The sequence below is a fragment of the Ambystoma mexicanum genome, chromosome 12, assembly GCF_040938575.1.
Source record: "Ambystoma mexicanum isolate Mex_15411 chromosome 12, UKY_AmexF1_1, whole genome shotgun sequence".
Lineage (NCBI taxonomy): Eukaryota > Metazoa > Chordata > Amphibia > Caudata > Ambystomatidae > Ambystoma > Ambystoma mexicanum.
The window spans coordinates 172,855,247-172,875,781 of NC_090936.1; the positions used below are offsets into that span (position 1 = coordinate 172,855,247).

General features: G+C 47.2%; 1 protein-coding gene across 2 annotated transcripts in view; it reads left to right on the forward strand.

Moving 5' to 3' along the window:
- The window catches only part of TMEM19 (transmembrane protein 19), a 353,906-nt gene that overhangs the window by 61,222 nt on the left and 272,149 nt on the right, over nt 1–20,535 (forward strand). For both annotated transcript variants that reach the window (XM_069628253.1, XM_069628252.1), the window contains exon 2: nt 16,449–16,599. In XM_069628253.1, the coding sequence (XP_069484354.1) occupies nt 16,470–16,599 (130 nt within the window). In that variant the 5' untranslated portion in view covers nt 16,449–16,469. The remainder of the gene's footprint in view (nt 1–16,448; nt 16,600–20,535) is intronic.

The following is a 20,535-nucleotide window of genomic DNA, read 5'->3' on the forward strand; positions in this document are numbered from 1 at the left end:
TACTCTTGTTCTATCTCATCTTAATTATTGCTGTTCTTTGTGTACCAGTCTAAACTGTGATCCTGCCTCTTTGCACTGTTCTTTATACTGCTGTTTCTTCTTGATTTTTCAACTTGTATTCCTCCTTAATTATCTCTGCTTGGGTGGGTCTTGGTTTTACTTTAGTTTCTTGGGATTTTCGATTGTGTGTTCATACTTTAGCCCCTCACTATCTCGGCGACCTGATGTTCCTTTAGATTCTGACTCGCTCTCTTCATTCTGCCTCTTTCTTCTTCCTACTCCATGTTCTCCTTGTGCTTTTTTCCAGGTTTTGTCTTCATCTGCATGCTCCCATAATGTGGAATAGTCATCCTTTTGATATTAATTCCTCTGATACTTTATTTCTGTTTAAAAAGTTCCTCAAAACGCTTTACTAATTCTGGTTAAAATGTTGCCTGTGCTTGTGATAATGGAGGCCACTCTGACCGTTTTTAGTCATACTTTATTGGTGTTAATACTGGTTTTTCACTTTGTTACTGTGTTCTTCTCTACCATTTGTGAAGCGCCATACAAATATATATTTTTTTTTAAATCAGGATAGTAGGAATGTGCTGCCTCTTTAAAGTATTTGTGCATGCCAGGCTGACTGCTCTGATCTGCTGATTCATCACCCCGATCCTCCCATGATTCTTTAAAGTGAGCACCCCATATATCCTGATCCAGTTCATTTCAGTCTGTTCTTGAGTCACCTGGTTACTGCGACTACGAGGCGGGAGCCGGCCCAAAACACCTAAGGCCCACAACGGGGCCCCTGTCTGCCCCCTGTCCGCCACCATAACGCTCCCGCTTCCTGGTCCCCCGTGATGTCCTCTGTACCCCCACTCCCAACCTGGTCCCCCGTTTTGTCCCTCCCCCTTTTCTGGCCCCACATGTTGTCCACCCCCTACCCCCACCTTGCTTGCCTGATCTCCTTCTCATTCCTTCACCTCCACCCCCTTCCCGCCCACCCCAAAAATATCACCGTACATATGGTAGTTTGTCTCGCCATTGGCAATATTTTTGGGGGGGGGGTGATTTGTGGGACCGGGGGTTTTGGACGGGTGTCCCCTGCACTTGTAAAAATAATGCCGTGGTTACAGGGGGTGTCCCCCGCAGGGTTCATGGCTCAGTATCGCTGCAAAGTTTTAGCGATATTGTTCCGGGGAACAATATTAACGCATTATTAACAATATTAACGCATGGAACCCTACTGGAGTTGTCGTGATTCACCAACCTGTTGCCAACACTTATTTTGAGTTTTGGACACATTGTTCCTTCACCTTCTCAATTCTCATGCTGGACCTCCCCTGGATCTTGTACTCAGGGTGACCCCTAATAATGCTTGAATCATTGCTTACATTGAATGTTCCCTGCAACATTACTTGTTTTACTGACCTCTGTAACTGTACTCTATCTCCCCTCTACCTATCTGCTCTTTTTTCACTGTTTTTATTTTGTTTTCTCCTCCTCTCCCTTCTCCTGCCCTCCCTTACTTTTTTCTACACTTATTTTATCAGAATTGTCCTTGTACCTAGTATGATGGCAACAATTGTTTGTCTCCTCCCCCTCCCTTACTTGTTTCCCTCCCCACCCCTCCAGCACTATCTGATATGTTATCAGGCCGAGTACTGTAGGGGAGGACTGGTCCAGGAGACCCCTCTCGCCTGCGTTTTCTTCCCAGGTGAGGGCAATGGCTCATTGGGCGTCCCCTCGTGCCACCGGGGCCCAGGTGGTGGAGGGCTCACTCGCTGGAGGCATTGCCCACACGTATTGATTGCCCATACAAATTTAGCTAGGCCCAGAAACCATTTTTTGTCTGGTAAAGATGGTGTGAGCTCAGCGCACTGTAGCGCGGCCCCCACCCTTGGAGAGTCTCATCCCTGTTGCCGCAGCACCCTGGCAGATCCGCTGCGAGCACGTTCCCACGAACAAGACGGACATGAGCTAGCGCAATACGCTAACATTGTAACAGTTCACCTCCCGCAGTGTACTATCACTATCAGCATGACCCGGCCAGCAGGCCTGAATAATGAGAAGAACGGTAAAATGGTCATCTGATGGCAGACAGTCTTTATATATATGTATATATTAATGTCAAGACCACTTGCAAAGTATGCTTTCTTCCACAAAATCTCTTATATTACAAACGCCTGTAGAATGTATTAAAATGAGAGAGCATGCTCCCATGATATAAGCAATGGCGAGCTCACACCATTACAGGTGGATGCTAATAATAAAGGAACGCTCCAGGGATCTGTTTGTTGCGTGTATCACTGGGCAGCCTACCTCCCATGGTTTTGCGCCATAACTAAGCTAATGCTGCTAGAGTACACGAGAAAGCGAATGCAACTATACTATGAACTCATGTAAAGGATGCGCGAGAATGCACTTATCATGTGTGTATGTCTAAGCCCCTTATGTGCCACCACCGTCACGTACAGTGGCGGGTCGTTTTCTATGTACTCCACCGACCCAACTACTACCTCATTTACTGCGAATGTATATGCATGTAACTAAAACACTGTAGCTGCTAGAATATAATGTACAAATATGGTGCTCGGACTGGGTATAATCGAGACACATCCAGCAAAGGTTAAATGCATGTTTTTAAGTGATTTTGAATAAGTATTATAGAAAGTGTTCAAATGTTTGTGATGTCTTTACCTACATTCAGCAACACACGAGGGAGATACCTTTGTGAATGCGTACAAGGCCTCGATGTATCCCCCTCCCACCCTGCGAAGGCTGCCAAGACATGAGAACAGAGGCCCGCTCTGCGCTATCCCACCTCCCCCGACCAGACTGGAGCCGCTTCAAAGATTTGTAGCCCCACTGCAGCACCCAAGGCCGCGGCCAGCCACCTGCATTATTTACAGCACAGCAGTAAACCTTTGTCTAAACTCCCGCGCCCCCTCGTAAACCCCACAACCCACCGGACCGTCTTAGACTTATGGCCCTGTGCAATCAGGACACCCAACACTTTGACAACACACAGCGGAACATCCATAACAACTTCTAACAAGACAGAAAGACCTGTACCACCCGTCCCAGGCCCCGAAGCTTAGCCCCTCGACCTATGGCCCCGGTCAGCAGGACACGGGTAACCAGGCCTCGATGTATTACCTCCAGACCCCTCACAAGGTGCATTCCTCCTGTGTTGCATTAACCTATAAAATAACCTATTGGAAGATTTACTAAAGAGAATAACACTGTAAATGACTGAATGACTGCGGTGTGCATGGCCGAGGGCAAGTAAGTCAGGAAAGGTATTCATCTCTGCCACAGGCCGCATTGGCACACCAACACCGCCCGGATGAACTCAAGCCGACCTGCCAGGCCCAGCCCAACCCACGAGGGTGACCAGTGACGTCCTCCAGCCAAGACCAACCACGCCGCAGCAGCACCTATAGTTAGTCGTCGCCACCCAATCCCAATGAACTTGTGCCCCCTATAGTATGCAGGTTTTTTTTTTTTTAAACTTGTGTTTATTGATTTTACATAAATAACACAAAAGAGATAAACATTGCAATTTAGAACATCCCTTCCCCCTCCCCCCTTCCCTCCCCTTGGATCGGAAGAAAGTCAAAATGTCCCGGGTTCTCATTATGCGTTGAAGATATCTGAAACTTTAATGTTGTGTGGACACCACTGTTCCATAAAGTCTGACTGTAGATATTGTAGTGTCCCTTCCCACTCTTTTACAAACTTGTCTCCAGTTCCTTGGATTTTGTGGGTGATTTTCTCCATTGTTATATGGGACCATACTTTCTGTAGCCAAGTAAACGTCATTGGGGTATTCTTGTTTTTCCAATTTTGTGCTATAGTGGTCCATGCTGCTATGAGTAGTCCCATAAAGCTTCTCCATTGTGATGTGTGATATTGTCTTGCTGTATCATCTCTGAATCCGCATAGCCACACCTCTTCCCCCATCAGGCCCACATCTGGGAAAATGTTGCCCATTTCGTTTTTCACCTCTTCCCAGAATGGTTGTATGCCCCTACAGTCCCACCATATGTGCCTCCACGTTCCCACTTCATCGCAACCTCTCCAGCATAGGTTAGGTGTGTTTGGGTACATCGAGTGGAGCTTCTCTGGGGTATAATGCCACTGTGTCATGATCTTGACCCACATCTCCCTGGTTTGTGCCGATCTGGTCATTCTGGGGATCTGTTTCCATAGGTCTGCCCACTGACTGTCCGAAGGTTCCTTCCCCAGAGTTCTGCCCCATTTTATTCTGTATGCCCATTTGACGTCTTCCCCCTGTGAGTTTATGTATTTGTATAGCGTTGAGACCCACTTTTTTTTCCCCCGTGTTGGAGATGATGTGTGTCTCAAACCCTGTGAGGTCCCTGGTTGCTGCTTCTGTGATCATCGGGGAGTTCAGCCAATGTTTTAGCTGCTCATATTTGTATCTGTCCCTTCTGGATATATTCTTGCCAGTAAAGCAAGATTCCAGGGATATGATTTCTTTGTCTGCGAACATTTCCCCAATTTTAGTGATGCCCACCTTCTCCCAGCTATCATATGCCCCCTGTTCCATCCCTGGTGGAAATAGTGGGTTTCTACTGATTGGTGTAAAGGGTCCTATTGCTGTGGACATTATGCCTTTTTTTGTTTGGGCGTCCCATGCTTCTAGCGTGGATTTCATAATTTCACTTATTCCTAGGTTCACATGTCTGTGCTGTCTCTGTTTCCAGAGGAGTTCTGCCAGTGGGTTCCTCCCAACTGCTCTGTCTTGTTTGACCCATATCTGCTGTGGATTCTCCCCTACCCACTCCCTCAGGACTCTCAGCTGTGCCGCCTGATAGAATTTTTTGAAGTGGGGGAGCGCTAACCCTCCTTCTCTGGTTGGGGCTGTAAGGGCCATTCTGGCTGTTCTAGGCGTTTTCCCCTTCCATACAAAGGACAACACCAGTTTTGTTATTGATTTAAAGAACGAGTCTGGGACACCCACCGGGAGAGCCTGAAAATAATACAGTACCCTTGGGAGGACGGTCATCTTGATGGCTTGAATTCTACCCCACCAGGAAATCTGTAATGGGTTCCATCTGCCTAGCTCTTTTCGGATGTTTATGAGAAGGGGTGGGTAGTTTTCCCCATAAAATTGCTCTATTTTTCGAGGTACAATTATCCCCAGATATTTTATACCTTTCTGTTCAATCTTAAGGTCTAGAAGCTTTGCTTCCCTTTCTATATTCGCTCTGTCCCCTGCCAGGATTAGTATCTCTGATTTTTTCCTATTTATTTTTAGGCCCGAAATGGCCCCGTAAATTTCTAGTTCTCTCACTGCAGATGATAACGTGGATTCTGGGTCCTGTAGGGTTATTAACATGTCGTCCGCATATGCGATCACTTTGTGTTGTTGACCTGCCATTTCTATCCCTTTTAAGTGCACTGATTCCCGTATTTTAATTAGGAGGGGTTCTAAAAACAAAGCGTACAGCAAAGGTGAAAGGGGGCATCCCTGCTTCGTTCCTCTCGTTATCCTCACCTTGTTCGTAACCTCGCCATTAATGACTATTCTACTGGATGGGGAATTGTAGTTTGCTCTGATGCTCGCAATATATTGTTCCCCAAACCCCATGCGCTCCAATATTTTGAATAAAATGGACCATTCCACCCTATCAAAAGCCTTTTCGGCATCTACCGACAACAATATCGCTGGGGTGTGATTTATACCTATTTTTTCCACTAAATGGGCTAGCCTCCTTGTGTTATCATGAGTTTGTCTGCCCGGAATAAAGCCTGATTGGTCTTCACTTATCAGTTTAGGGAGAAGCGGGGATAGCCTCGTTGCTAGGATCTTCGTATAGATTTTTGCATCCAGATTAATTAGGGAGATTGGCCTATATGAAGCTGGGTTTTTAGGATCTTTGCCTTGTTTGTGAAATAGCAGAACCTTCGCTTCATTCATAGTGGGGGTCAGATTACCGCTGTCCTTAAAGGAGTTTAGGAGCCTCGTTAGGATCGGGGTCAAAATGTCTGCATATTTTTTATAAAATGAGGCCGTAAACCCATCTGGGCCTGGGGCTTTGTTGCTTGGGAGTCCCTTTATGGTTTTTCTGACTTCCTCCTCACTGATAGGTGTCTCTAGTGACTGCTTGTCCTCTTCTGATATTTTCGGGAGGTTTATGGCTTCTAAGTATGCATCTTGTGAGTTCGTGTCAGGGAATTCAGTGGAATAGAGAGTTTGGTAGTAATGTCTCAATGATTCCCCATGTCTTGTGTGCATGTTTGGGGGACTCCATTGGTGTCATAAATGGCTTTAATCGTTGTTTCCTTCTGTTTATCCCTCAGTTGTCTCGCCAGGAGCCGGTCTGCTTTGTTTGCTCTAATATAATATCTTTGCTTCAGATAGAGTAGGTTCTTCTCTGCACCCTTCGTTCGGAGCATCTCTAGTTGGCCCTGTGTATGTTTCAGTGATTTTTTTAGAGCCTTTGTGGGGTGTGTCAAGAGTTTCTCTTGGATATCTTCGATTGATTTTCCAGCTCTTTTTCCCACCAAAACCTTTGTTTATCTCTTGTAATTTTCAACGCTATCATTTTCCCCCTCAATACTGCTTTAAACGCATCCCAGACTGCTTGTAGCGCCACCTCCCCAGTGTCATTATGTGTAAAGTATTCCTCTATCATTTCCCTTATGGATTCCCCTGTGATTGGGTCCTGGATCAGCTCCTGCGGTAGTTTCCACCTCCATAGCCCATTCTTCCTACCTGGGAGAGTCACCTCCAGCCACAGCGGGGCATGGTCCGAGAGGGCTATTGTGCCCTTATCCAGTCCCTGGATTTTACCCAGAAGTCCCACTGAAACCCAGAAGTAGTCAATTCTGGACATGGTGTTGTGGACATGTAAGAAGTAGGTGTACCCCCTCTGTTCACCCTTCAGTTCCCTCCAAACATCGTTCAGGGCCATCTGTTCTATTTGCTGCCTCAGACGTTTTGATGGTGCCCCTTGGCCATGCACGTTCCCCGTACTCCTGTCTATATGCGGATTCCATGCCATATTGAAATCTCCCCCCCATGATCACTTCCCCTTTAGCAAAGCTTTCCAGATTCGTGAGAGCATCTCTAAGAAAGCCGTCCTGTCCTTGATTGGGCGCGTATATTGAGGCGAGTGTGAAGTAAAGGCCTTCAATTGCTACATTGGCGAAGGCAAACCTCCCTTCTCTATCCATGCTTGAATCTAGTAGTTTAGTGTCCATTCCTTCTCTCACTGCGATCAGTACCCCTGCTTTTTTCTCCGTTGTCGTTGCCTGAGCCCAAATCTTGTAGCCTTTTATCCGGATTTTCTGCTTATCCCTCGTTCTGATGTGGGTCTCCTGGAGGAGTAGTACGTCCGCCTTCTCCCTTTTAAACTGCTTTTCCAGTTTAGCCCTTTTTGTTGGGTGGTTCATGCCCCTTATATTGTAAGTCATAATGCATAGCACCCCCATTATGTTATATTCGTTTGTCGTCGTTGCCTCGGGTCCCCTTCTGTTCTTGATTAATTTCTTTGATTCATCCGATCCCTTCCCCACCCTTGAACTCCCCCACCCCCCCAACAATGAACTTTAAACCAACCAAACTGTCCCCCGAGTTGGGCGAGGGTTCCTATTGACGCTAGAGCGTTGCGCCCATCGCTCCCTGCCCTCCTTACCCTCGGGGGGTATGATATGGGGAGTCCTAAACCCCAGAGATCCATCGGTCTTTGCCTGGTTCCAAGTCGTCGGTTCTTCCCACGACCGCCATCTGTGTGTTGTCCGTTCCGTTCCGTTCTCCTCCCCCACCCCAGCCTTCATTCCGTGATTGCTGTTCCTTGTTCGTACCCCTTGTTTGCAAGTTCCTGATTTCTTCACGTAGCTTTTCTCCAGGATTCCCTCCCTGCATTAGACTTCTTTTGCGTAATTGTTTCCCAACCCATTGGTCTTCTCATTCGATCCCTCCTGCTCGATGACTCCCCCCGCCCCTCCCCCATCTTCCTGTAGACCCAATGTGCTCATACCTTCCTCCACCGTGGTTACTCTTCTCTGTTTCCCTTCCCACGTGAATAGCAGCCCAAATGGGAAGGTCCATTTATAGCGGATTTGCTTTTCTATCAGAGTTTTCACCAGTGGGGCCATTGCTCTCCTTTTTTGTAGGGTTATCAGAGCGAGGTCTTGGTATAATTGGATGTTTTGACCGTTCATTTTAATGTGTTCCAGTTCTCTGGCTCTCCTGAGGATCTGTTCCTTCTGTGGGTAGGATGAGAGAGCCGCTAGGACATCGCGTGGTCTTTCCCCTGGGGCCCCCGATCTTTTTGGACCCACTCTGTGGATTCTGTCGATTCCGATTTCGTCAGCGTCTTGGGACCCCAGAATGTCTCTAAACACCTCCTTTACCGCCTCTTTCAGGTCTTTGTCTAGCACTGTTTCCGCCATGTTCTTGATGCGGATGTTGGAGCGTCTAGAGCGGTTCTCCAAGTCCTCACATTGAAATTCTAAGTTGTGCGTAAGTGCCACCAAGTGTTCTTGTGTTTCACTAGCTTGTCTCGTATCATCTTCTAGTCCCTGCACCGTTTTTTCCACTATGTCCGTTCTTTCTTCTAGGTTGTTAATATCGGTTCTGATGTCTTTAACCACTTGTTTCATTTCGCTTTTCATAGTGGTAAATTGTTCTTGGACTGTGGACATGAATTTTTCTTGTAAGTCCATGAACCAAGTTTGCATGTCTTCCCTGGTCAGTGGTTGCATCTGTTGGGATAGTGACTCTGACTCCCCCATGGGTTCTCCCTGGTTTCTCCCCCTCGGTTGCGATGCTCCCTCCGTTGACCACATTTGCAAAATGTCTGCGCCTTGCTTCGCGGATTGGGATATCTGTTGGTTGGGGTTCCCCTTTCCTTTTGCTCTTGACATGGTGGCGTGATCCGTTTGGCTGCCTATGGGGCTCCCGTGCCTTCTTGTAGCTCTCCGGCTGGCCCCTCTCCGAATCCTATCCTCTGAGATGTCTCAGTGAGCGGGGGGGGGGCCCTCGAACCAGGCAGATTCGCAGACTGCGTCGGGTCTCGATGTCTGTCTATTTTGGGTGGGGGCAGTTCCCCTTGCATTAGTGTCCTCCCGTTCTTCGCCCCCTATTTAGCGGGCCTGGGGGGAGCCCCGATCCATCTTTTTTTCCTTCTCACCCCGACTCCTTTTCCTGGGTCCCCCCCTTACGGGGCGTTGATCAGCGGGCTGGTGGTTTTCAACCCCCCCCCCCTTGATGGCTCACCTTTCTTCCTCTGCGCTGTTTCAGGGCGGCCCCCGCTTCTCCTCACCTGCGGTCCGCCCTGTGCGCGCTGCTCTCACCCTGCGTTGCGGCTCCTCCCCGGTGCCGCGGCTGTCGCTGTGTTTCCTTCCCCTGCGGCGCTCCCCGGCTGTGTGGTCCTCAATGGCGCTGGAGCGTCTCCTTAGGTACCGATGGGGGAGGGGCCGATTTGTTCTCTCCACGGGCCGCGCCCGCGTTCGTCCGCGGCGCCGGTTCCCTGTTGGGAGGGGTTGCTGGGGGGGATTGCTGGGGGGGTCTAGCTGTCGGGGGAGGGGAGGTCGACGGTCGGACACGGCTTCGATCGTGCTGTGTTTGGCGGCCCGGGCGGAGCGCGGATTAGCTGCGACTCCTCACCCCGGCGGCCATCTTGGAATCTAGTATGCAGGTTTTGATGACGTTTTTTGTAAATATATACGCCTGTCTTTGCTATTGTCAGACAGAGCGCTCTCGGAGTTTGCAGAGTTCTTTGCATGCCCTATTCTGACTGATAAACTCCCATTTACGCTCACCCGCACTCTGTCTTGGCCTTATTCCCATTTTGGGAGAGTCTTTCATTGTCTCTCATTGCGGGGAGGATCGTGCTGGTTGGGGACGCTTGCTTTCAGTACGATAGTTAATTTCACATTCTTGTTGTTCATGGACTGTAAGAATGTCATTGTATTTTCCCTAGTTCCCTCCCTTGCCTTGAAGCGCTTTGAAACACATTGTGTATAGGCGCTATACTTAAGCCCTGGTTATGCAACAGCCCCTTAGTCCGTTCAGTGAGTCCTCCTTTTCCGCTTTTCTGTCTGCATTTGTCACCCTCGGTGTAGGCCGGTAATCGGGCAGAGAGATTTGCTGAGCACAGCCGCCTTTGCAAGGCTCCTGCATGGACTGGGTGCAACATTTTAACCTGTTACAGCTCCCTCTTTACATCTAGTGACCAACTTGCTATTAGCGCCTCAAACATCCCGTTTCCCACAATCCTTGAGCCACTGTGCTTCATAACCAGTGAATGTTAATACAGGGGTTTTGAATAGTGCCAAAGGGATATGCCATCTGGCTCATTTGGCACTACCCCTACCCCATTCCTCCCCCACATCATTTTTATGGTGGAAAAGCTCTCTCGTACGGGTGAAGTGTTTATGCTAAAGATTCTCCTCGGCATGTTTGAGTTCTAAGAAGTTTGAACTCTATACTTGTCATCCGGCCGATGTCTCTTGACAGCTTTATTCAGTTTTCATTCTTTAACCGTGCCAGTGTTACAGCTTTCCATGTTACCAACACCCCCATCCACTTGTGTGCATCCCAATTCTACCCAGCATCCAATGTAATCCTTGTCTTTTCTGGTGGTATCCCCGCTTTCCAGTTACTTCAGTTGACCTGCGTGTCTTGCTGTAGTGTGACATGATTTGCTCTTGTTCAATGAATGTCCATTGTTCAACAGGAGACACAGAGCAATGTCTTGCAGTTGGACCAATTAATCCTGGCAGCATTAAAGACTCTACCAGACTGTAAATGAGCAGATTGGCAGCCTAAGGTTTCAGTGGCCCCTCAGACTAGTGCTGCTGACCACATAGAATGCTTTTGGACAATTACTCCAGCATTCCTCATTCCTTCCTGCCTGGCATTTGTCAAAGCGGATGTGGGTCTGTCATATGTTTTGGAACAAGAGGCAATCAGAAATCTAGACTCTAGGAGGAGTACCCAATTGCCACATTTGACCACCTCCAGTATTGTTTTCAGAACGCGAGTGAGATGTAGTAACAAAGTGTAAAGTACTGACTAGTTGCAATGTTCATGATAGGTGTGGTGGAGTATGCAGCCAGCGGATGTTTCTGTGCATTGATGTCTCTGGAGGTGCAGGCGCACCAGGTGTTGGGACCCACTTTCAGTGGACCAGGCTGACTGGTTTCTATTTGAATGAGGGGCTTTGGGAGTCTCTGCCAGGTCACACATTTCAGTAAGGTTGCTCGGAGCAGGGATGCATGGCAGATATTGGAGTCGGGGTCTTGCGGGTTGATAAGTGCTGGCATCATTCTACCTGGCAACAATATCGGGCAAAGGCTTGGCACAGAGCCATTCCCAAAATTGCAGCCTTTCACTTGGGGACTGCAACAACCAGCACCTGTATAAAAGAGCCTGCCACCTCTTATGAGCTTGATTAGTTTGAAGGGGAGCTATTTCTCAGAAAACAGATGTGGTCTAAATGCACTTTTCATAAACGGGTTTTCATTTTATTGGGGTTATCATCAAATGTACCTCCTCTAATGGTAGAGGGGGAGTGTTGAAGGGAACTGCCGCTCAAGGTGCAACCAAGACTGTTTTGAACAACTTAATTTTAAACTTTTGGACATGCACTTTTGTTTGACCATTTCTTTTTATTTCATTAAGTATGGCTGGGAAAGTAGATTAACGAGGCGGTCATAGAAAAGCATTGGGGGACCAGAGGAGCAGCATGGAAACCAGAGTCGTGCCAGAAGTGTTTCAATGATCAGTCTGGAAGGCAGCAGCTCCATTTATACATTCACCAAGTCTGCTCAGACCCAGAAGTTAAAGGCTGCTAATTTGGAAAGGGTTGTTTGCAAAGCCCTTTCCTAACTCTGCGCCATCTTGAATAAAATGACCTTTTGCTGGCATTGCATTACTGACAGCACAATCTACAATGCCAACCCGCAGCGATTTACCCCTGGCCTGCCACATTGCCCCCAACAGAATGAAAAGCAGTCTCTCTAATACACCAACCAGATGGTCTCTTGTTATATCACATCCCAGAGACCATTCAAGGCTGTTTATTTTTTATTTAGGAAAGTGCCCAATAGCCCAATCTCAGACTTTCAAGGCAAAAAGCAGAGCCACACTGTCAGGGTTTGGACTAAACCTGGCTGGGAAGAAAGAGGGAATCTCACACCAGGGAGTCAAGTAAAAAGTCAAAAGGAGGGGAACCTTCAAGTTGGCCAAGAACACTCCAAAACGGGAATTCTGCCTCGAAACAGGGCTACTAGATTTCCCACCAACAGTGCTGGACTGAGGTTTCATGTGCCCTGTGTGATGAATTGCTGTAATTCTTCTCTTCTCCCCAAGGGGGAGCTGCCTGTTAGGGAGAATTATCTTAAAAGGCTAATTTCCCAAACCTAGTGAGTCCCCCAGCAGCGTTGCTGGATTTTTTTTTTCTCCTGTTACTCTTTTCCTCCCACTTTTAGGCATGATTTGAGGTTTGTCTGACTTATTGTGTGCTTACGGGGTCTTTTTACTCCATAGGGAATCATCTGTTTTAGTGTATGTGTTACACAGCACCCGCAGTGCAGTAACACAGGGGTGTCATAGTGACCCCCAAACATAGACTCTATACCCTGGGACTGACTAGTCTCCCAGGGCATGTAAAGTCACCATTGACTTTACTAGTCCAAAATTGTGAACATAACCAGTACAAACCATCATATTGTGGAAGTACTGGAAGGGGTTAATTACATTGCCCCTGGGTCTGTTTCCAAGTGGGCACTGTCCAGTCCCCGCTTGTCGAGTTTCTGGCTGGTGGTAGTGGTTACCACGCAAAACATTCCACCGGAATATTTCCTATGGGATTTTCCCATTGATTTTAAACGCCCCACATTTTGGTGCAATGTTAAAGATACCGCCGGTTTATTTATTTAATAAAATCACTGGTTGGGTCTTTTCGCCGGAACTCTTTTCCAAAATGGCGTTTGTGTCCGTCTCTAACTCCAACCAAGGTCGGCCCCTTTTTCTCCACAGAAGCCCTCCAACTGGTGCCACTCTGTCTGGGTTCCACACGATGTGTGGGTGGGGGAATTGGCACCCTGGACTGCATTGCCATAGCAACTCAAGTCGCACTCTGTTCTGATTGGCCCAGTGGTGAGCCGCCCGGCTCACCACTTAGCATGTATGAGTGACAGCTAGGCTGTTGAATGGGGGGTTTTCTGCATAAAGCAGGGCTTTTGGGACTGGAACTTCAGAAGTCACCACAGGACCTAAGAAATCCGAAGAGGGGAGAAGCTGAGCCATCTGCAACGGCACCACCGGTGGAGCCCTGCTGCAACGACCTCGCCACTTTCCCGACGACAAGAGAAGATCTTCTGCTGTAAGAGTCTTCTCCCTTTGAGCTGGTGGGGACAACCAGTTCGCCATTCGCCTTCCAGGACGTCCCTTGGTCGAATCGCCCATGCCAAGCACCCTGGCGGCCGGATTGCCAAGCTTCACCACTGTGACCGCGAATAAAAGGAACGCACCTTTTAACCGAACAAACTCCGCAGCTGGTCTCTTCCCTGGGCAGTGCAACGACTCCAAGTTTCCTCCTCGACGAGATCTTCTCTTCCCCTGGTCGGAACCACGAACCACGAACTGCACCCGCTGCCAGGAACAACTGCCACCGCAGGAGCTTCCACTCTTTAAGGTACTGTGTTCCGCCTGGCCTCCCTTTCTGCTGATTGCTAAAGGTGACCCTTAAATCCTTGGCTTTCCAACTGGGTTGGCCCCAGACCTTCTAACTTTGTTTCGCATCAAACCAACCTCCTTTGAACGTTTCTGAAAAGACTTGATTGCTTTTTAAACTGTGTGATCTTGGGCACATTTCGCCTTGCTCCATTCTAAAGTGGGCCTGGCCTATGAACTTTGGCTCTACAGTAGACTCTGCCTTCACTAACTTGCTGTGGACTTAGAAAAGTGTTGGGAACTGTTTTATTTTCATGACCTGCCTTTTTCTCTCCCTTTAACTTAATTATTGGAGTGCCCTCTAAATTACACGCTCACATCCGTTTTTACAAATAGTGGTGTTTTGACCTAGACTTGTCTAATCATTATTAAGGGAGGTGTGTATACTTTATCTGACTGTGTTTGAACTTGCTTTTAGAGTGCTAGTGTATTTCCTAAAGTGTGTTTTAAATAAATAATTATATACTTTTGATACCAAGCTCTGGTTAGTGTTTGCTTGCTCTGTGTTCTTAGCCCTATTGTGTATCCTCTGTCTACTGCCCTACTCCTCTTGAGAGAAGTCTGACTGCTCAGCCACAGCTACCAGGTAAATCTGGGTGGTGCAGACTGCTACCAATTGGGTTTACTGTTTACTCCTGTAGTCTTCATCTTCTTGCAGTGTTCCCCAAGGCAACTGCACAGGATTCTGCCTAACACTGCCCTCCCTCACCCCTGTCTGATGCTAGGGGGGTGTGCTTGCTCTGCAATACCCTCCCTACGGGTAGAGGCAAGTGGGACCTCACCAGGAGATACGCCCCCACCCATTGGGGACTAGTATTACCATTCCCAGGAGGAACTCCCTAGAGGACGTCAAAAAAGAAACATCTGTAAACCTTTCTGAGGATGAGCTCTATGAAGAGAAGGTAAAACACCATTACGAAATGCAAGACCTCCCTTTTTACTTCCAGTCCACTCGGACAAAGAAGACCACATATGGAGGAAGAGAGAACCAACCAGAGAAAGGGAACAACCCCGGCTACGTCAGCAAGGAGGAGGAGCCTGGGGAAACTAAAAGAGCCTGCATCCCTGAAAAGGGCGGAGACCTGGGCAGCTAAGCTGAAGTAAGATGTGCAGTGTTCTGGAGATACGAGTGACTGAGACGGACCAGAAGTGTTACCGCCAGTAACCAGGCAAGCAGCTGAAGCACTGCTGGACATGTGGCGTTCCTGAAACAAAGGGATCGGAACAGAGGGCGGTGGCGTAACCATGAGAAGACTGGTAGACCAGTGGTGGAAGTAACAATGAAAAAATCGTCCTGACACTGCCGGCTTGGGGAAAGTTAAACCCTGAGATACCGGATCTGTCCCCAACGAGCAGAAAAGGGAGAGGCTGATGAAAGAGCAAGAGACACCAAACTAGGAATAGGAGAAATCGATTCTCAGCAAACACAAATCCTGGTGACGTTCATCCTAAAAAGAACGCAAGGTAATGTGGATTACACGAGAACAAGTTGAGTGAACAACCCTCCTACTCGTCAGTCAAGAGAGGGAGAATATAACAAGAGAAAGAATCATCATTAGAATGGTTAGACTTGTTCCAGTCAACAGGAAGCCTAACAAAAGTGAATGAGAATCATTAATTGGTAGCTCCTACTCGTCACAGTATAAAAGAAAGTGTTCTACAGTCAATATCAAGAGTGAAAGAGAAACATATTGGAAGTGACTCCACTTAGAGAACGTTGTACCAGGAAACCTCAAGTGCAGTGAAAAAATTGGTTATTGATAGGAAAACTGAGAACAGACTGGAACGTGTACAAAGACATCAGATAAAGAACAAAAAAAAGAATTTGAAAGATTTGAGAAAACCGTAAATGGACCAGATGGAAAAGATAATCCTAGGATATGTTTGCCAAGGCAGGAGAAAATGTTCAATTCATATAAGCAAAGACCAGAGAAGTCTTAAGTCAACAATGAATGTTTTATGAAATGATAAAGGTAATCACCACAGACTATCTGAAAAATAGTATATTAGAAGTAGCAGAATCAGAAGTTAATTAACCTCAAGAGTAGGGAGACATTCTCCTGAGTCTAAGTTGTTATAAATAGCAGTAGGGTGAGATAGGTTGGAGTCGGACGATTTCATATATGGGCACCTACTGACGAGCACCTTAGCTGGTTGGGTTAGGTAGGGACATCTTGTAGCATAGGGAAAGACGGGCATTACTCTTTTTGCTTTAATAAAACCACATCAGTGAAATGTCTAAGAGTCTGTGTCCTTCTGACCCATCACACCTGGAGCATCTCTTTTCTTAGGTGTCCGAGCTTCCGTTCAGCCGGCCTTTGGTCACACTGACATCAAGTGGTTGTGATGTTATATACTTGTGTTCATGTTTGCTGCTGCTATCAAGATTAGCAGAGGCGACCTTGGCGCCTGGTGTCTGTTGCTTCAGTAATCTAGTGTGCACTAGATATGCAGTTGTCTTCTCTGATCCAATTTGGAGGGACACAGGTGTCCATTTAATCATTTAACACAGATTGCAATCGGGATACAATGTGATCTAGACAACCGATTAACATACATGATCCCTGACATTTTAGAGAGCTGCTCTTAAGTATCATATAAGTCATGTGTGTTCAAGGCTCTCGTGAAAAGGCCTTTTCAACACTTTAGTGGTGATTTCTTAAGTATAGTAATGCTAAACTGATTGATATTGAGTTTTATCTTCTGCATTTGATATTTGGTTAAATGTATTGCTCTTTTTGTTTAGGTGATCACCTCTTCGGAATTCATGACCTACTATAAAGACGATCGCTACAAAGAATATATCAAAATGATGACCAATATAGTCATTTTGTGCATGATCCTTTGCATATCGTTATCTTTCTGGATTGTGTCCATCACTGCAAGTACCTATTATGGTAAGGTGGTTAGTTAATACCTTTTTTTTTATTGATTTATTTTTTATAATTTTTTTTTGGTGTGAATATTTCAGAGGCCAAATATGCAAGTTGCAAGCTACTCGCCACCTCAATTCTATACATACAGATTGCACACCATTTCTTACTCGCCAAGAGTCCAATATCACTACCAGTGGCTAGAGTTGATCGCAAACTTTGCTTCCTGATTATTTTTATGTGCAGTCTTAATTTTTGGTTTGACATGGAACTCAACATTTAATTCTGTTCTGATTTTGAGAAAAATGCCTGAAACCTGCATGCAATTCTGGGCCTACATTTTATGTTTCTTAGATAAAGTCCCTACAAGGGCAACTTAACCAAGGGCCCTTACTGTATTTTTAAAAAAAATGACCATTGTGACATTTAAAAGGCACACCCTTGGAAAAAGCCCAATTAAAAATAATTATTCAGGGGGTGAGGGCGGGGGGGGGGCTTGGCCGAGTGGTGAGACGTGCAAACAGGTCTCTTACACACCCCATTGGGACTCTAGCTTTAGACCTTGGTCCACCTGCTATATACAGATTCCAGACCGCTAGCTGTTTCTGAACAGGGCACTTAAATTCGCTGATCGGGCAAACTGATTAGCAACGACAAGACTAATGCAGTAAGTACCTGTTGTAAGGGAGTTGAACAAGGAAACTGACACAAAGGTGGCATGATTTTGGTTGTAGACTTTTATTTATCATATTGAAAACCTGACTGCCTATCTCGAAGAGGGGTTTCCCTGCCTCGCAACTAATAATAAAGGGTCTGTCTGAATGTCTGCCAAATTAAAGTTCCACCGTCCTGTGTCAAAATCCTACTCTAGCCTTCATACTAGAACTAAAGGATAACTAACAGATCGTTCCCTCTTCAGGAGAATGCCTACTTTCTTCTGCTTTTTGAACCGTGCCCAAAAGAATGTTCGCACAGCAGAAAGGACAGAGGAAATGACTCCTTCCCCTGGCTTATAGGTTTCACCCATTCTTTATGCAACTTCACACCTACGAGAATGGATCCCTTCTCCTGCTGTAAACCAATACAGTTTGCAATGAAACAATGGGGAATGACGCCCTTCCCCTGGTGTCTCCAGCCCAACTTTCAGCCTGGGACCAAGAAAACGCCTCCCATCTCCTGGTATTACTTGGTATAGTTCACACAAGACCGTGGGAATGAATCCCTTCCACTGGTATTGTTTGGCACAGTTCTTCCTCAATGCTTTCATCTTGCCGTGCCCTATTCCACTCTCATCTGTTAGCAAAGTTTGATATCTTGTTGAGGTCCTAGACCTTTCTCTGCTCATCAATGGTCCTCTTATTATGACTGCGCTGTGGAAGACTTCTCCTGATGCTCTTTCTCAATGCTGGGGTCCCAGACCCTTCTCTGGTGGCCAGCGGTTTCCTTGTTCTCACTGTGCTTTCTTTCTCACTGTTGGGGTCTTAGATGCTCCTGGTACTCCAGTTAGGGTACTTGACACTTCATGTTCACGGTGGGGATGCGGGACATGGTCCCAAACCCTTCAGTGATGGCCAGGAGGTTTCTGTATGCCACTAACACGAGGAAGATGATACTGGAGGCACAACTGACACGGACTAGGCCCAATAGTGGTTCACTCCCACTGGGTCGAAGGAAAGCTGTTCGAGCATCGCCTCAGAGTTTCCTGTATCTTCCCTTACCTTCTCAGGGGCTTCGGTATGTCACTGGGGATTCCTGAGACCAGGATTTGCTCAGTTGGCTCCTCAGGATTCTCTCCTTTTCGGGACCTGCGGCATGGCGTCTCGCCCACACAGTTCAACTCGCTTTCCTCTCTTGGTTGTGTGCTTGGGTCTCAACCTCCAGACCCAACAGATATCTCCCACAGCTGCTTGCAGGCGTTTGGTGTCTTCCTCCTGCTGGTCTGCCAGCAGGCTTTGAATCTCCTGCGTTGGAGATCTGCTACACCTGCTTTCTCAGATGGCTGCGTTCGGCTCAGTTGCCGGGCTTGACCAATCTGATATTCCTTTGTTCCTTGTGATACTGTGTATCCAGAGTCTCCCATGCGGATTGCAAAAGTCCTTTATCTCTCTTAATAACCTAATCCTCATGACTCCTTAGGGCCACCTTGTTCCAGTGTCAGCACAGTCGATGATCTTCATGTCTTCTGTGCTCTTCCTAGTCCTTTTGGCTTCCTCTCCTATGTTACAACAATACATAGGTTTGCTCCCAAGGTAGTGGTTCTGGATATTAGGGAATGTCGGGGAGTGACAACATTTAATGGGCTGCACCCCAGGTGATCGTCCTTATCCCTGCGGGGGGGTGGGGCAAGGGGAGGGGCTGAGTCCCTCCCCATGAGGTCCTCCTGCATTAAACCACCATCGGGGGGGGGGGGGAGAAATGGTTAGCGGTCACACCTTCATAGCCTCCTGGAATAGGGAATTCCCCTCTCGGTTGAAGTGACGACACCTTGTGAATTGTCACACTGTACACCAGCTCCAAGTTGGTGACACAGGTATGCTGATGTGAAAGAGGTGATCCAGGGAGCAAACGGATGTTGAGAACATTCCTGCCATAGACCCAAATTAATTCTCGGGCTGCAGTGGAAGAACAAATCCCAGCAACTGGGAGTGAATTGCAAAGTGGGCAAACCTTGGTTCGGACTGCGGGGTAGAGGATGTGGTGGACACGGAGTGGAATTTTGTAGTGTTTGACTCATGCTGTTCATAATAAAAGGGACACTTGTTCTCTGACAATTTGTTTGTAGCATTGCTTTTGCTTAGAATGAAGACTTTATCGTGGACCCTCGTTAGAGGTTTTTAGACCAGAACTCCTTTTATAGTGCCTCGGAAGACATGCAGCAATCATCTAGGATCCCCCATAAAACGTCATCCAGGTTTCCTAGTTGAGATGTAAAAGCGACTCCACAGATTTGGCGTTGGTATGATGTCGAAGGCCCCAGTTAAAAGTCACAAGTTCAAACATCTAGCTTCTTCAGGTAAGTTATTTCAGAAATGATGCAGTGGGCTGTGGTTCTGCTTAAAGATTTTTTTAGAAGTAATACAAATATTTTACCCCAAATTAAGTAAGTACCCCACTCTATCCTATTCCAAGTAAAGTTCTAGGAAAGGATCTTTAGCCCAGGTTCGATGACTAGAGGCCAGGCCAGTGGGAGTTGGATCCAAGGGCTTTACACCCAGTGTTACCCTATGGAGGAAGGGAGCGTTGAGGGGGGACAGAAACAGAGATGTTCACTCCCTGACTTTGATTCTTTCAGATACCGATGCAGGTTTTCTGAAATCTGTTGGGACCATAATCTTCTGTGCTTGGCTCGGGTGAGGAAGGCCGAGGGGTTGCGGATACAGAGGTCCCTTTTCTTATCGGGAGTTTGTCCTGTTGTACAGCAAATGGTTCCAGTCAGCTTCCAGAAGAAGATCCCAAATGAAGGAAGTTGGAAGTGGTGCAGACGGGATTGAAGAAAGATTTTTCCAACAAAGGTCACAACGGTCAGGCGGTGACAAGCGATCAAACCGCAGCAAACGCAGAAGCAGTCCCAGCACAACTTTCCTTAGGAGTGCGAAGGCTGAAATTGCAAGGACGGGCAAGTTGTGCTATATGCCAAAGACCTGCCAACTTCCAAGGCTCTGCTCGGAACGATGTCTGCTGCAGCTAGGTAGCCCAGGAGAGAGCTGGCCAATCCCCTGGGTGGTCCAGGGACACTTCCAAAGGCTCCCAGGGCACATATCGAGACTGGGTGTTCTACCGGGTGAAGCATCAAGTGTCTTCTCTGGTCAGGTAGGGGAGCAGGGATCAACCGGGCCAATCATTGGAGTCGATGCTGGTCATTTGCTGGGGGATACCCTCAGGTAGTCAACAGGCAGCTCTAATTTGTAGAAGTCATAGTTCCAACGATATGATGCTGGGGGAGCCCTCCTTTTAACCAAG